Consider the following 15,547-nt stretch of genomic DNA (forward strand, 5'->3'; position numbering starts at 1 on the left):
TTCTAGTGGCTTTGATTCCATGCTTAGATGTGAGTTGCTCATCAGCCATAGCAATCAATCTTGGTTCTTCATCGTCAGACACACTTCCTTCACGTCGCCATCTGTTGTTCTGTGGAGGCTCATACTCAGGAGCATCAAGATGACCAATCATTTTCCTATCTGGATGCGTTCCCGTGTAAACCCCCATAGACTTGACAATTAGAAGTGTGCGCTCGTTCATAGGATTCACTGGAAATACATCTGCCTCGGCTTTAGCAAGATCAGGAATCTGATCGTCTATCAACATTTGCAGAAAGCGAGGATATAACCAAAACTTGGTGTTAGTTCGCTGCTTATCGGACGGAAGTGGCCTCTGAGAGTTCTCCTTCAGATTGTTGAAAATATAACGAGAGATGTTGAACGGCTTGTTCAGAATCAACGCCGTAAACAATCCCGTCAGATCTATAGGAGATAAGTCATACCCAGAGCGCTTGTTGCTTAGGCAGTGAATCAGAATGTGCAGAAGAAACTTGTATTTAAGCGGCAGATATTTCTTGTTGATTTGATTTGTAAGGACGTTCTCGCTGTACTTGAGCCTTAACAATAAACCCCTTTGACACTGCAATTCTACAGAGGTTGGGTCTTCAGATTTATCACCAAGTTGAAGACGTTCCCTGATTGAGTTCTCAGTAATAACTACCGGCTTTTCTGCGACGATTGCCCTGATTACTTCCTGATTATCCACTGTTTCCACCCTAGCTGTACTCCAGAATGCTTTGATATGTGATTGATAGGCGACATGCTGTGTGGTGATAGCATAATTGATTCTCGCCCGGTGAAGATATTCCATAATTCCAGCAAACTCAGGACTGATGCCTCCTTCTGGTTGTAAGTACGCCACCATATTATGTCTAGATTCAGACATAGCTTCCAGTTCAGATTTCACTTTCTTGGTGGGTTTGGCCCGCTCAAACTTAACTTTTGGTGCCATTTCTGCACATCACAATTGCACGTAATAAGCACAGGTCAAACAGTCAACATTGAGTTTCACACTTAGAAAAATTTTCAATTTCTTGAAAATTTCCTAAGTGTTGGAAACTATTGAAAGATACACTCTGTCTATCGAAGGATGAAATGTGGGCACGAAGGATGAAAAACAGTCCGAAGGATGGAGAATGATTCGAAGGATGTTGATCCAGCTCGAAAGATGCTGTTTATCTTGAAATATGTCAAGCTTGTCGAAAGATCATCTTTCGAATGATCAAGATATTTTGAAAGATACCTTGATCTTTCGAAGGCTGATCCAACGAAGGATGATCTTTCGGGATATCCATTATCTTTCGAACTTCACCTCGAAAGATGCTGTTTGGCACATCTTTCAAGGTGATGACTCATCATCTTCCGAGATAGGCGACTGTTCATTTTCCGATAAAAACGTCTGTTCATCGGAATGCTTTTCCGGTGGTTTTAAAATTTTCTGGTGACATTTGAATGATTTTAAATATGTTTTATGCTAACATTAACACATCAATATCATCAAAACTACTACCAATTTCACATCAAATCAAGATTTTAAACCAAACCGGAACATGAACACAATCCATACTTAACTTTACCCAAACCCTAACCTCCCCTGTTTTTCATCAAAACGAAAACCCTGTTATCAAAGTTCAGCCTAAGCATAATCGACAAGCACAATCTGATACAAGATAATCACAGGATTATACACACTATCACTGAAACAAAAACAAAATACAGAACATTCAGATTAAGGATGAACATTAGCATATAATGAGAAAGATCAATGACATGTTAGTGATGATTTAGTTTTGATGTTTTGTTAACGGATTAAAAACAATCATCCTACCAAGTATGTTATGAGAATCCTGATTAACAAACAAGTAATTTTGAGAATTTTGGGCAGCGATTCGAGAGGGTTTTTGAGGGTTTTGAGAGAATTTGAAACTGTTAAAGATGAAAGATGAAGAAGACACCCTTTTATATTCCACCTTGAAAGTTGAACCGTCTCGAAGGACTCAAACCGTTCGAAGGATGGACAGCTGTCACGAAGGATTCCCTTTTGTTCGAAGGATCCATATAAGGTTCGAAGGATCCAGATATTTTAAGGATCTGGATCGAAGGATGCCAGATATTTTTTTGGATTCTTCGAAGGATATCCTTCGATATAAAGCCATCTTTCAAGGGTTCTAGTCAACTCGAAGGATCACTTGGTCAAATCTTTCGTTGACCAAGTATCTTTCGATGGAGACTGTTGACATTCATTGACTTTCTTTGACCATCTGATCTTACGAGGGCCATTGCTTCCTCGAAGGATCAGATTTCCACCAACACTTGGATTTTTGGGAAAATTTCCAATCTAACCCTTCAAATTTTGAGGTTTTCCAAAAATGACCATTTTGAGAAATTGTCCATTATGAAGTACGACAAGGTTAATTTTATGAAGTATTTCGGCCTGTCAGGTATCGGATCGAGCACCAACATCATTCAATCAAAAATAAGGTTAAAATGAAAATCTTTTTGGATTTTGAAGTTTGATAAAAATAAAAAGGCAACAATTTTAAAATCCTTTGAATGTTATCAAACGACATCACCGCTAATGTCGTGCTGATATGCACCAAACGAACAAAAACTGTTTAAAAATAAAGCAGTAAATAATTATATACAAACACAACAATATTTTTGCGAGTTTCTGATGAAGAGAATCATATCAGCTGGCGGTCTTTTGTCAAAACACATTTCCTTTTATAATTTTACAGAAGTTGATAAATATTTTACCACAATTACCGATATTGTTATCCACTTAAACTCAACAATCAAGTGTAATAATAACACAATGAGATACGTTTAAGGTATGAATTATACTTACCGACCGGTGTTCATCCACTTCACGACACATTCCCGTATCAAGGTATGCACGCGATTCATCATACTGGGGAGTATATCGTTTATCATCCGTTTTCTTAACGTATAAATATTTACAATGTGAACAAGTCACTTATTTGAATTTGAAAACAAGCCCTGTGTGATAGAATCACTTATTGATGAGGAACTTGATTTTCATATGCATGAGGGCACAGGAGCAAGTCCGTGAACAGGTCAGTACTTTCGTACAGCAGAGAGACGAACTTGACTCCCGGATAAATGTGATATTTTATCACTTATTTGATGGACATGTGATTGTTTATCACTTATTGAGGTCGAATGCAGTATGAGATATGTACACGTATGTATAGTATCATGGAAGATCTAGACTTGCGTCCCCGTTATTTTTCGGTAAAAGATACAACCATGATACCCGGATGATAAAAAGCATAAACCCCGAATATCTCAGAACCCCGGCAATCTATCAAACGAAATTTCGGTACCAAGACCATATGCCAATGAATGGTTCCCACCCGGTTTTCAGTCTGTTATGTTTATATCTCCTGCATACTTTGAAATGATTGTGAGTCTACCGGTACATCATAAGTAAAGCTACATATCATTTTCCGTTTCTTTTGATTTTTAGAAACATGTTTCAACTGACCTCTGATGTAATATCACTTTCCCTTATATTACCAAGAAACTCATTTTTGTTTTTCTATTGTTTTTGTGTTTTTCTGGATTTTACTCCCCCTTAAATGCAGAAATTAAATAAATTAAAGACATATTTTTGTATTTTTGAGATTTTTCAATGTTTTTGTATTTTTCTTGAAATTTTCTCCCCCTAAAATTCAAAAATAAAAGGAAATGAAAATATTTTTGGATTTTTGATTTTTAGAAAAATATTTACAAAAAAACGATTTCCTGATGTTAGTTACTCTTGCTTCACCTTAATGCCGTTTACCAAAAGTAAGTAATCAAATCTTGATTTATCGAAAGCTTTGGTAAAAAGGTCGGCACGTTGGTGGTCAGTATGAATGTGAACCACATCGATAAGTCTCTTTTCAAAACAATCACGTATGAAGTGATATTTGATATCGATGTGTTTCGTTTTCGAGTGCTGTACAGGGTTTCGAGTGATCTGTAAGGCAGCCTCATTATCAACATAAATAGGAGTAGTTAGAAATTCAAAACCGTAGTCCCGCATCTGTTGTTGGATCCATAGAACCTGTGAACAGCAACTAGATGCAGCAATGTATTCCGCTTCACATGTAGACGTGGCCACACATGTCTGCTTCTTGCATTGCCAAGTGACTAGGCGATTGCCTAAAAACTGACATCCTGCAGTAGTTGATTTTCCATCCTTTTTGCAGCCACCAAAATCAGAATCACTGAAAGCTGTGAGATCAAAGTTATCATCCTTAGGATACCATAACCCGGTGTCAGGGTACGTCTTCAGATAACGAAAGATCCTCTTGACAGCAGCATAGTGAGAGACCTTCGGATTCGCTTGATACCTAGCGAGAAGACAAGTTGGATACATAATGTCGGGCCTTGATGCAGTGAGATACATTAACGATCCGATCATAGCACGATAGAATGAAGAATCCACAGCATCTCCTTCGTCATCTGGAGTAATTCCATGATTCTGAGGAAGAGGAGTAGAAATAGGCTTCGCATCGGACATCTGGAACCGGCTCAAGATGTCCCCGACGTACTTGGTTTGATGAATAAAGATTCCAGATTCGGATTGATTTACTTGCAAACCCAAGAAGAACGTCATTTCACCCATCGCACTCATCTCGAATCGATCCTGCATCACCTTTTCAAATTCTTTACACAACTTATCATCGGTAGAACCAAAGATAATATCGTCGACATATACTTGTACCAACAGAAGATCTTCACCATTTTCTTTAATGAAGAGGGTACAGTCGATCAAACCTCGTCGAAAACCATTGTTGAGCAGATAGGTAGACAACGTTTCATACCAAGCCCGAGGTGCTTGATGAAGACCATATAACGCCTTGTTGAGAAGTAAAACCCTGTCAGGATGTAATGGATCTTCAAACCCCGGTGGTTGCTCGACATATACTTCCTCCTCGACTACTCCGTGTAGAAAAGCACTCTTAACATCCATCTGGTACACCTTAAATTTCTTGAAGGATGCGTAGGCTAGAAAGATTCTAATAGCCTCCAGACGTGCAACAGGAGCATACACTTCATTGTAGTCAATTCCTTCAACCTGACTAAAACCTTGCACCACTAACCTTGCCTTGTTTCGGACAACAACCCCACGGTCGTCCTTTTTGCACTTGAACACCCAGCGAGTTCCGATTTTCTTGTAGTTATCGGGCCTATCAACCAATTTCCATACGCCCAGTTTCTCAAACTGCTGAAGTTCTTCCTGCATTGCTTCCACCCAAGAATCATCCTTCAATGCCTCTTTCCAAGATTTAGGTTCTTCTTGGCTAACATAGCAGGCAAAGGACCACTGATTCTGTTGTCCCGATTCTCTTATCTCAGCATACAATCCAGCATTTTCATTGTTTCTTATCTGATTTCTCGTCCGAACACCACTGAGAACATCACCTATGATATTCTGCTGAGGATGAATATTATGAATTCGGGTTTCAGGAACTAGAGGCACCTCAACATTGGTCCTCAAGTTAGTGATATTCAAATTCCCGATATCATTTTGAAGCTGGTGAGTAGTAGACGATGATGCATTTTCTTCTTGAATAATAGGAGCAGACACTGGATCCGTTGCTTCTGAAGTACCTTGCACCGGAGCCCGTGTTTCACCATCATTAGCATCAACAAAATCCTCATCTTCCGACGACACATTGTAGTCGACAGCATCATTAAACACCTCATTTGAAACGAGATTGTTGACAGAAGATGTTGCTTGTGAGTCAACAAGGATTGGGCGAACCAGCTGAGAGCCAGTCGCGTTCTCGCTTTCAGACAACATTTGAGCTATTGCATTATCATCGTCAAATGTCGGCAGATTAAAAGAGTCGAAAAGACCATCATAGTCGAACATCCAAGGATCACCAGAAGGCTTTGGAGGATTAGAATATCTCTGGACTCTTACTTCACCCCATTCTTCAATCCTTTTGGTAGTTAGGTTCCATACTCGCAGATTAGGAGTAGCATACCCAAGGAAGTAACCTTCGATAGCTTTGGCACCAAATTTCCCATCAGGTTCAATCATGGTACATGGTGCACCAAAAGGTTCGAGATATTCCAAGTCTGGAGTCTTCTTGTGAAGGAGTTCGAAGCATGTTTTCCCGTGTCTTTTCACTGTAAGAACCCTGTTCAATGTGTAACAAGCCGAGGCAACAACTTCAGTCCAGAATCGAACTGGAAGCTGAGACTCGACTAACATGGTTCTGGCAGTCTCTATCAAGGTTCTGTTCTTTCTTTCAGCGACCCCATTTTGTTGTGGCGTATACCGAGAGCTGTACTCGTGAAGGATTCCTTTTGCAGCACAAAATTCATCCATAACTCTATTCTTGAACTCGGTACCATTATCGCTTCGGATTCTTCTCACCTTTAGATTATACAGATTTTCTAACAAGGTGATCAATTTCTTCAGAATCTCAGGAGTTTCACTCTTGTGAACCATAAAATCAACCCATGAATATCTTGAGTAGTCATCAGTAACTACCAAGCAGAAGACTTCTCCATGCACACTCTTGTGTTTGACTGGGCCGAAAAGGTCCATATGCAAACGCTCGAGAGGCATATTGACAGTGTTTACCTTCTTCAGTGGGTGAGATTTCTTGGTCTGCTTTCCCTTTTGACATGGCACACAGACATCTTGAAGCTGAAAGTTCTTCACATTAACACCTCTCACCAGATTGTTTTTGACTAGGTGATTCATTTTTCTGAGGTGAATGTGACCCATTCGTCTGTGCCAAGAGATCGTCTCCTTTTCAGTGGCTTTTGAAATGAAACAAGTGACTTGCTTGGACTGAGTAATAGCTTGGCTCATATCAAGAACATATAAATCATTCACCCTTGGAGCCGATAAGAGAATCCATTCAGGAGGGATCTTGAAACCCGGCTTCAGCACATAACAACCGGCATCATCAAAATGCACGGTGAACTTCTTGTCGCAGATTTGAGAAACACTCAAGAGATTGTGATCCAATTGTTGTACATAATTGATCTTGTCAAAACTCACAATCCCATTAGAAATTCTTCCCTCGCCGGTAATGTAACCTCCCTTGTCGCCTGCAAATGCGACATATCCGCCTCTGATACTTCTCACATCAAACAGAAGACGATAGTCTCCAGTCATGTGCCTGGAAGCCCCACTGTCAACAATCCAAAGACTATTCACAGTTCCTCCTGGAGCCGCCTGCACATACAGTTAACACATCAGATTGAGAGGGGGACCCAAGCCTTTGTTGACTTGGGTCGTCCTTGATCATCAAGGAAAGTGATCTCTATCACTTGATGATTAGGAAATAAAACCTCTGGTGCTCCCCCTGAATTCAATACCTGCTTTTGTTTCCAAGCTTGTTGACTTTTACCAGTATTCGTATTAATTACTTTTGAGTTTACTGGTTTTACGTTTGCAGACTTAGCTTGTACAGGTTTGACATCCTTGACCTCAGATTTCAAGGCCTTCTCAATTACCTTTTTGTTCTTTTGTTTTTCTTTCTTTTCCCTTTCTTGTAAGACACGCGGGTCTTGTTTAGGGGAAACTGGTTGTTTTTGGTAATTGTTTTCATGGGGAACACTTCCTTTTTCTTTCAACTTCTTCAAATATGGGCAATATCTTACGATGTGCCCAATTGTTCCACATTCAAAACACATTCTCCGCTCTACAAACCTCGGAGAACTGTGTTGATGACTCGACTGAGAACCAGAGACTGAACTTTGTGGTTTAGATGTGCTAGGACCTGAGTCACATCCGTTTGTGTGTTGGGTATAATTGTTTTCATCATTTCTCTTTAAAATTCTAACTTGTTTTATAAATTCAATGTTAGATTTATTTTGAAATGTTTCCAATTTGTCCGTACCCTTTGATTCAACAAAGTTCATTTTCTGTTCTCCTTTCTTGACAGGAGCTCTCTTGTTTTGCACCCTAGGAACCTTAGGTTGCTCAACCCTAGATTGTAGAATTTTGGGTTGTGCAGCCTTGGGTTGAGAAGCTTTAGACTGTTCAACCTTAGGTTGTTGAACCTTAGGTTGTGCAGTTTTAAGCTGCTGTACTTTTGGTGCTTGAGCCTTTTGAGCTTTCTTTTCCTGTACCTGCTCTTTACCTTTTCCAGAATTCACTTGTTGTTTTCGCTCAGTTGACAGTTTTTGATTTCCGTATTGTTTTCTAATTACTTCACACGGAACGGGTTCACATTGAGTGACAGTGATTTTGTTACCCTTGTTTCCCAAAAACTTGTCAGTTCTTCCTTCAAAAATTTTCTCAATTAACTCTTGATTTACGTTTTTGATTGGAAAATCCTTGTCAGAATAAATTTTACTGTCTCCCTTGAGCGTATACAACAAGTTATTCTTTTCAATGCTAGGTACATTTGGCTTCATTGCCTTTGGTGTTTCAATCTTACTTGGTTTCACCGGGGGATCACACAAGATGTGATTCTCAATTGGAATTTCAGGTGCAACCAAGTTAGACTGTGGTTTCTCATTTTCTTCAGTTTCATCGTCTGAAGAATCAGCATCCTCAATGATGGGAGGACTCTGTTCCTTAACAAACGATGAAGTTTCCACCTTTTCAGACACAGTTTGTCCCGAGGATGATGCACCTGCTTTGAACCCAAGGCCTACTGCAAACTCATCGAGATTTAGTTGCACTGTAGGTTCAAACCGGGGCATCTCCTCGTGATCAGGCATCTTGGAATAGTTGTGATTCATTGGAGGAGGACATGATTTGAATCCTACCCCAGTGAATTTCTCATCCTTCTTCTTCTTTTGCACATCAATAATGTGATCTAAAACATAGCGGGAATTGGAATAACTTTCCAATTTCTGCTTGATTGTTTCACATTCACACTTTGCTGTGGCCAGCTCAACCATCTGTTGCTCAATTGTGTCAATTAAGTTGTTATTAGCATATTGTTTTCTTAAAACAGCCTTTTGAAGTTCAGAAACATCATGCTTAAGTGACTTAATTGTTTCTTTAAACTCTTTTTCATTTTTGGTTAAGAAGAAGTTAGCCTCAGATGCTTTAGCAAGATCCACAATCAATTGTTGATTGTGTTGCAGTGTAATTTCAAGCTTACTTTCCTTTTCTGCATACTCTTTACATTTAGCACATTCAACATTAGCAGAAATAGATTCAGGCTTAGGATCACATACCTGAGAGGTTTGTCCTTCAACATGAGCCATAAAGGCTGTATGAAAAGAGAAAGATCCATCTTCAGAAAAGAATTGAGAAAGCTTCTCAGAAGTTCCAGCAGCTTTCTGACAAAGAATAGATCTTCTTTTGCATAAGGCTTCAGCATCAGCCAATAACTCATCAACCTCCAGATCCAAAGCTTCACATGATATATCACTAACATCGAGTGATTCCCCATCCGAACTTCCACTATAACCCGAACTGTCTTCATCCTCAGAAGATTCACCAGCATGCACGGGTTCTTCAACCTTTTCAACAACCTTGGCATAACAAGCTGTGCCACCATTTCCTCCTTCACCTAGCTGAAGATTCCAGTTGCAAATCTCGTCAGCTTGAACCACTAATCCTCTGTGGGGATTAGAGTTTGTGGATCCAGAAGAATTTCCTCCCACGGGAACTAATTGTCTGTCAGAATTGTTCTGTTGTTGCTGAGGCTGTCGTTGATTCCTAAACGGATTCTGATTGCCTTGCTTGGCTGGTTTCTGACATTCCCGCTTGAAGTGACCTTTTTCACCACAGTTGAAGCAGGTGACAGCATTTTTATCAAAACCATACTTGGTATTGTTGTTGCTTTCCAAGTTGGTTCTACCTGTTCGCTCCATAAACTCTTTAGCTCTCCGGATAGCACTTGCAAGAGCCCACTTTATATCCATCATCTCGAATTCTTCTTTATCAACCTGTTGATAATCTTCGTTGGTCAGGTTGATATTTCCAATTTGACCGGCAACCAACCCACAATAAGCGCTGACCAGAGTATTCAGCATTTCCATATGTTCCTTGGCAATCTCAACACTGACTTTTGAGAAATTGGAAGTATCCAATCTGACAGTGTTAGGGTTGGATGTAGCTTGAAAGCTTGAAGAACTTCCATAGAACCCTTGTTGTTGTGGTGGTTGTTGTTGAGCTCTACTTGGATCCAGGAAAGGTGGTGGAGTGAACTGAGGAGCTGTCTGTTGCACATACTGTTGTTGTTGAGAAGAAGAAGAGTCTGGTCTTGAGAGCATAGTATATGCTGAGGGATCAAACTGATTTGCTGTAGACGCTCCGGTGTTAGAAAGAAAAGCAGTTTGAAGCTTAGCATGTTGAGGAGCTGGCTTATCTCCTTGAATACCGCCTGCAATCCCAAAATACACTTCTGGATTCTGAGGAACGATTGTTCTTTTAGCCTTGAGCCTTTCTTCAACGGCTTTGTTTTCTAGCTTCTGAATCAGCTCATAAATGGTGATTGTATCTAAAACACCATTTTCCTTAAGGATCTCGAGATAACCGCTCCACTTTGCTGGTAAACTATCAGCAAATTTCTGAACCATTTCTTGTGGAGTAGCGGGAACTTTGAAAGCAAACATTTCACTCAACAGATGGTGAAATCTTGTAGACAACTCTGTTAGACCCTCATTCTCCATGCAAGTAAAACCTTCAAACTCTTTCTTAAGCAGTTCCTGCTTGATCTTTCTTGATTGAGCATTTCCCTCACATCTCATAGTAAGCATATCCCACAGTTGTTTTGTAGTTGTACAGTAGACAAACTGATGATATATATCTCTATGAAGCGCTTGTGTGAGAATCATAAATGCTTTCTTCTCCAATTCGAACTTCTTTTTATCTTCCTCGGTCATTGTGCTGTAAGTCTGAGGATTAGATCCTGCGACTTCTAACTCATTCTCGAATGGAGTGAAGAAACACATCCATAAGTCTTGGCCTTGTCCTTGAACATACGTTCTCAATCTTTCTTTCCACCAACCCCAATCATTTATGTGATTGAGCTTTGGAGGCTTTGTGTTTGTACCCGTCTCATTGTCATTTTGCATCATGGCCTGAATACTGCTGTTCTGATTAGTAACTAAGGCCCACTGATGAGCAGATATCATGGCAGCTGAGGGTGGGGTAATAGCCTGCATCCAAGCATTCTTGAAATCTTGATCAGATTGAGAAGTAGATGATTGCGCAGTAGATGATTGTGGATTCAAAGACCATGCGGATGGATCCCATTGACCGTTTGTACCCATTTTATATTTTAATATATTCTGTGAAAATTAACTTAATAAAAAGTTGATTTTCACAAACTATGTTAAAAGTTTCGAAGGATAACAAGCAGCCGAAGGATGTAGGATCGAAAGACCTGAAATTCACAAACTGTTAAGTCTAAACAATTAAGACTCGAAGGATCCACGAAAGATCACACCTGTTCGAAGGATCAACAGTGGTCGAAGGATCACTGTTGAGATTCGAACGATGATCTCGAAAGATAAACTTGAAAGATTCACCTTCACGAAGGATCCTTATCTTTCGAAATGAACAGTAGCTCGAAGGATGATCTTTCAAAAAGATTCCTTGACTCGAAGGATAACCTACAGACTTCGAAGGATGTTCGAAGGATGGCTATCTTTCGAATCTCCTTGATCGAAAGATGATCTTTCGAGTTCGAAAGTTATCTTTCGACGGTTCTGACACAAGTACAGAAGGTACAAAAGTTGGTGAAAAGTTGATGTGGTAGGTGACCAACTTTCGGCAAATGGGTATGATCTGACAACACCTTTTCACAATCAGATTTGACTTTCAAAAATAACACCCAAAATAGAAGTTTCTTATCCTCACCAAGGCAACCGGAATTTGACCGGAATAATGGTCGGAAAACAGAAAAACTATCGGATATGATTTTTAAGTTACCCAAACCTTCCCGTAACACACCCGGTTAGTTTAGAACACGTTTTTTATGGTTAAATATCCAGAAAACACACTAAAAACGGGTGCTAAACCAAGAAACTTTTTGTCCAAAAACTACCAAGTCTTGCACAAAAACCCGGTTTTAACAAGGAAAAGAGCCACGGCTCTGATACCACTTGTAGGTCCCTCGGAGGTTGAGGTTTAACCTATTCCTTGTTATGTTTAACCCACTAGCAAGTGCGGAATCCAAGCTAGCAAGCAAACCGGAGTTTATATGTAAGCAAAGTGAACAAGAGAAAGAGTAGACAAGCAAGTATCAAAGTTTTCTCTTGTATTTCAGTGGACACGGTTACAGACCTTGACCAAACTGAAAATACACTCTAACAAAGACCTGGGTTTCACACACAAAAGCTCTCTATGAAGAACACACACTTTGGACAGAAACTTATCAGAACTATTGTGAAAGTGAAACCCTTCATGGATATATATACCCAAAACAGATTCCCATGCATGAAGGATAGATGTCCTGGTCGAAGGATCATCTGTCGACCAGAAAACCTATCGAAAGATCTCGAAGGATCTAGACATACCTCGAAGGATAGTGTATCCTTCGAGGTCCATAAAGATCCTCCGAAAGACATCTTTCGAAGTCTTCGAAGGATAAACATCATCCTTCGAAGACATCCTTCGTGACACTCTATCTTTCAAATACTAAGTGTTGAAGTTTGGCCAAGTCAAACCAGGAGGATGGTTGACTTGGTCAAACAACACATTACAATACATAAACACACATAAAGGACGTAAACACAACCGACAAAAGACATCGTTTTATACATTACAAAATATAGACAAAGTACAGACACAAAGTGCACCAACAGAATATCAGGCCAAACGTTCATGGGGGAAATTTTCGCTTTTAGGAGTAGTCCGGGATGCTACTCGACTATGCCGGATGGAAGACTTGCTAAGTTTTTTGGATATCGAGGGTCTTACTGTTAGGTACGCTGGAGGTATGAAAGTATTGCTCACTTTTCCGAGTTGTCAGAAGGCTGGAAATTTCTTACAAAATGAAAAGGAGCTATGGGAGACATGGTTTCATTCACTAGAATTATGGGAAGGACAGAACCTTAAATTTGAAAGGGTAGTATGGTTGAAAATTACGGGGGTTCCAATCCACCTTTGGGACAAAGATGTTTTCGACAAAATAGCTGAGCAGTTTGGTCCAATCGTTCATGGCTCGTTGGCTTCTGTGAGAGATGGGAACTTAGCTCATGATTTAGTGGCGGTTATTCGCGAAGATGGTTGGAAAGTAGCAGAGAAGATCGTAGTTCATTGGAGAACGGAGTCCTTTCAGGTCTGGGTAATGGAATCGGAAACTGACTGGGACCCAGATTTCGTCCTCAGAAAGCCGGATAAATCAAAGTCGGAAAAAAAAAATTTCAAGGTGTCGTCGTGATAGAAGATGTAGCTCCGGTTCAAGTTAACTATGATAAGCAAGAGAAGGATAAAACGAGTGGTATTCATCTGGTGGTAGAAGAGATCGCTGTTAATAACAGCACTGCTGATGCAGGTCTGCCGCCGGAAAAGATGCCCGGAGGAGGTCAGCCGGCACAGTCGGTTCCGGAGGGATCGGGAAACAAAAAGTCTTTTGGGGATCCGTCATCGGGAGAGCAGAATATTGGGGTGCATGAAAGATAGCCAGATCAACTTCCCAACATGGGTGTTCTTTTGGCAAAGATAAAGGTATTCCAGATCTCAACATAGACATTTCTCAAAAGGGTAAAGGTAAATGGAGACACAAAATAATCAGGAGAAAAAGACTTGCAGTTTTGAGGAGAAAAAGCAGGGCAACACTTTCGGAAGATGAGATCGATATTAACGATGAGGTGAATAATTTTATTAGAGACGACCAGGTGGATCGATTTTGGGAAGATAGTTCTTCAGAGGGGGAGTGGACGGATGGCTCAGTTCTTGCTGAGGATTCTCGGCATAACTCCCCGATTAATCATTCTCAGCTGGAGATCGACAAAGAGGTACAAGAAACCATTCGGATCGGCGAAGCAGTGGGTATAGCGGTGAATAATTTCAGGAACCTAGTTGAAGATTTGGTCAAAGAGTCTGAGGGGCCTAATGGCCAACAATGAACCTCGCAACTACAAATATTAGAGGGGCGGGCAGATCTTCTGAAGCTAAGGCATCGATGATCAGAAGACTGATAAAGGAGAATAATGTAGCATTTTATGCTATACAGGAGACGCAACTTTCAAGCATCACCAATTATCAAATCGGCAGGCTTTGGGATAATTCAGCAGTGGATTTCGCCATAGCAGATGCCGTTGGGCGTTCGGGAGGTTTGATTTCTGTATGGAATCCTACTGTTTTCAACGCTAATTTGAGAATTATAAAACAAAATTTTATCATTATTGGTGGAAAAGTTACTGGAGTAGATGGTGACTTCTTCATTGTTAACATCTATGCCCCGAACGATGATAGTAGACGTAAACATCTTTGGCATGAATTACTGGAAGTGAGGGAGTCATTTGAAGGTTTTTTCGTTTTCCTTGGCGATTTCAACGAGGTGCGGTTTCAGGAAGAAAGGTTAAACTCAGTCTTTAACCCGAATAATGCCTTGGCGTTCAATAACTTCATAAGTTTGGCTGGCCTTTCAGAGTATAACATGGGTGGAGCGAAATTCACATACATAAATCCAGACGGGTCGAAAAAGAGTAAGCTCGATAGAATCTTCGTATGTGACGGGTTTATGGATAAATGGCCAAACGCTAAGCAATCGGCACTGCCTAGAGGAAAACTGGATCATAGACCTCTCATCCTTCAGGTCAATATTGACGACTTCGGCCCAACTCCTTTCCGGTTCTTTAATACCTGGCTACTAGACCCGGAATTGGCCGACGTGGTCAAATCAGTTACGTCCAGTAGACTTATGGTTCACTCTCATGGGCTAAGTTTGGCGGGTAATCTTAAAAGTTTAAAGGATAGCATTAAGGATTGGAGGAGAAAGAAAAAGGAGGTGGATAACAAACTGATTGTTAACGCTAAAACCTTAGTTAATAATTTGGAAGTAAAAGCGGAATCGGGACCCCTAAATGAGGAGGAAAAAAGGCAAGATTTGACGCAATTGAATACATCGTTGACTGGGAATCAAAGAGGTTGGAAGAACTAAAGATCAAGGCAAGAGCCACATGGGTTCAACATGGGGATGATAACTCGGCCCTATTCCATAAGTGGGTCAATATAATAACGCCAAAAATCGTATCAACGGAATTGTATCAGGTGATGAATGGGTAACTGGTGCGGAAGACATAAAAAAAGTGTTTTTTGATTTTTTCAGCTCTAAATTTAGAGAGCCTCTGGCAAAGAGACCACGCATCAGCAACAATGGTTTTAAAACATTATCGCAACAAGAAGGTGTCGAACTTATCAGGCCTTTTACTCTAGAAGAGATCAAAGGAGCAGTGTGGGAGTGCGGCAGTGAAAACGCACCAGGACCCGATGGTTTCACTTTTGCCTTCTTAAAAAAATTCTGGGGGGAATTCGAGTCACTGTTCCTCGAGGTTTTCAAAGAATTTCATCACCACGGATCTCTATGCAAAGCGAACGGGGCTTCCTTCATTTCGCTTATCCTGAAGTCAA

At 40.4% G+C, this 15,547-nt stretch overlaps 1 protein-coding gene across 1 annotated transcript; it reads left to right on the forward strand.

The window, feature by feature from the left end:
* The first annotated feature begins 14,036 nt into the window (after positions 1-14,036).
* LOC110924948 lies at positions 14,037-15,077 on the forward strand. Its single transcript, XM_022168921.1, has one exon. The coding sequence runs from the start codon at positions 14,037-14,039 to the stop codon at positions 15,075-15,077; it is 1,041 nt and encodes a 346-aa protein (XP_022024613.1).
* Positions 15,078-15,547: the final 470 nt, after the last annotated feature.

This window comes from Helianthus annuus, chromosome 17 (genome assembly GCF_002127325.2).
Source record: "Helianthus annuus cultivar XRQ/B chromosome 17, HanXRQr2.0-SUNRISE, whole genome shotgun sequence".
NCBI lineage: Eukaryota > Viridiplantae > Streptophyta > Magnoliopsida > Asterales > Asteraceae > Helianthus > Helianthus annuus.

Coding starts and splice junctions, on each gene's coding strand:
- LOC110924948 (XM_022168921.1), top strand. CDS start 14,037: ATGAACCTCGCAACTACAAATATTAGAGGGGCGGGCAGATCTTCTGAA.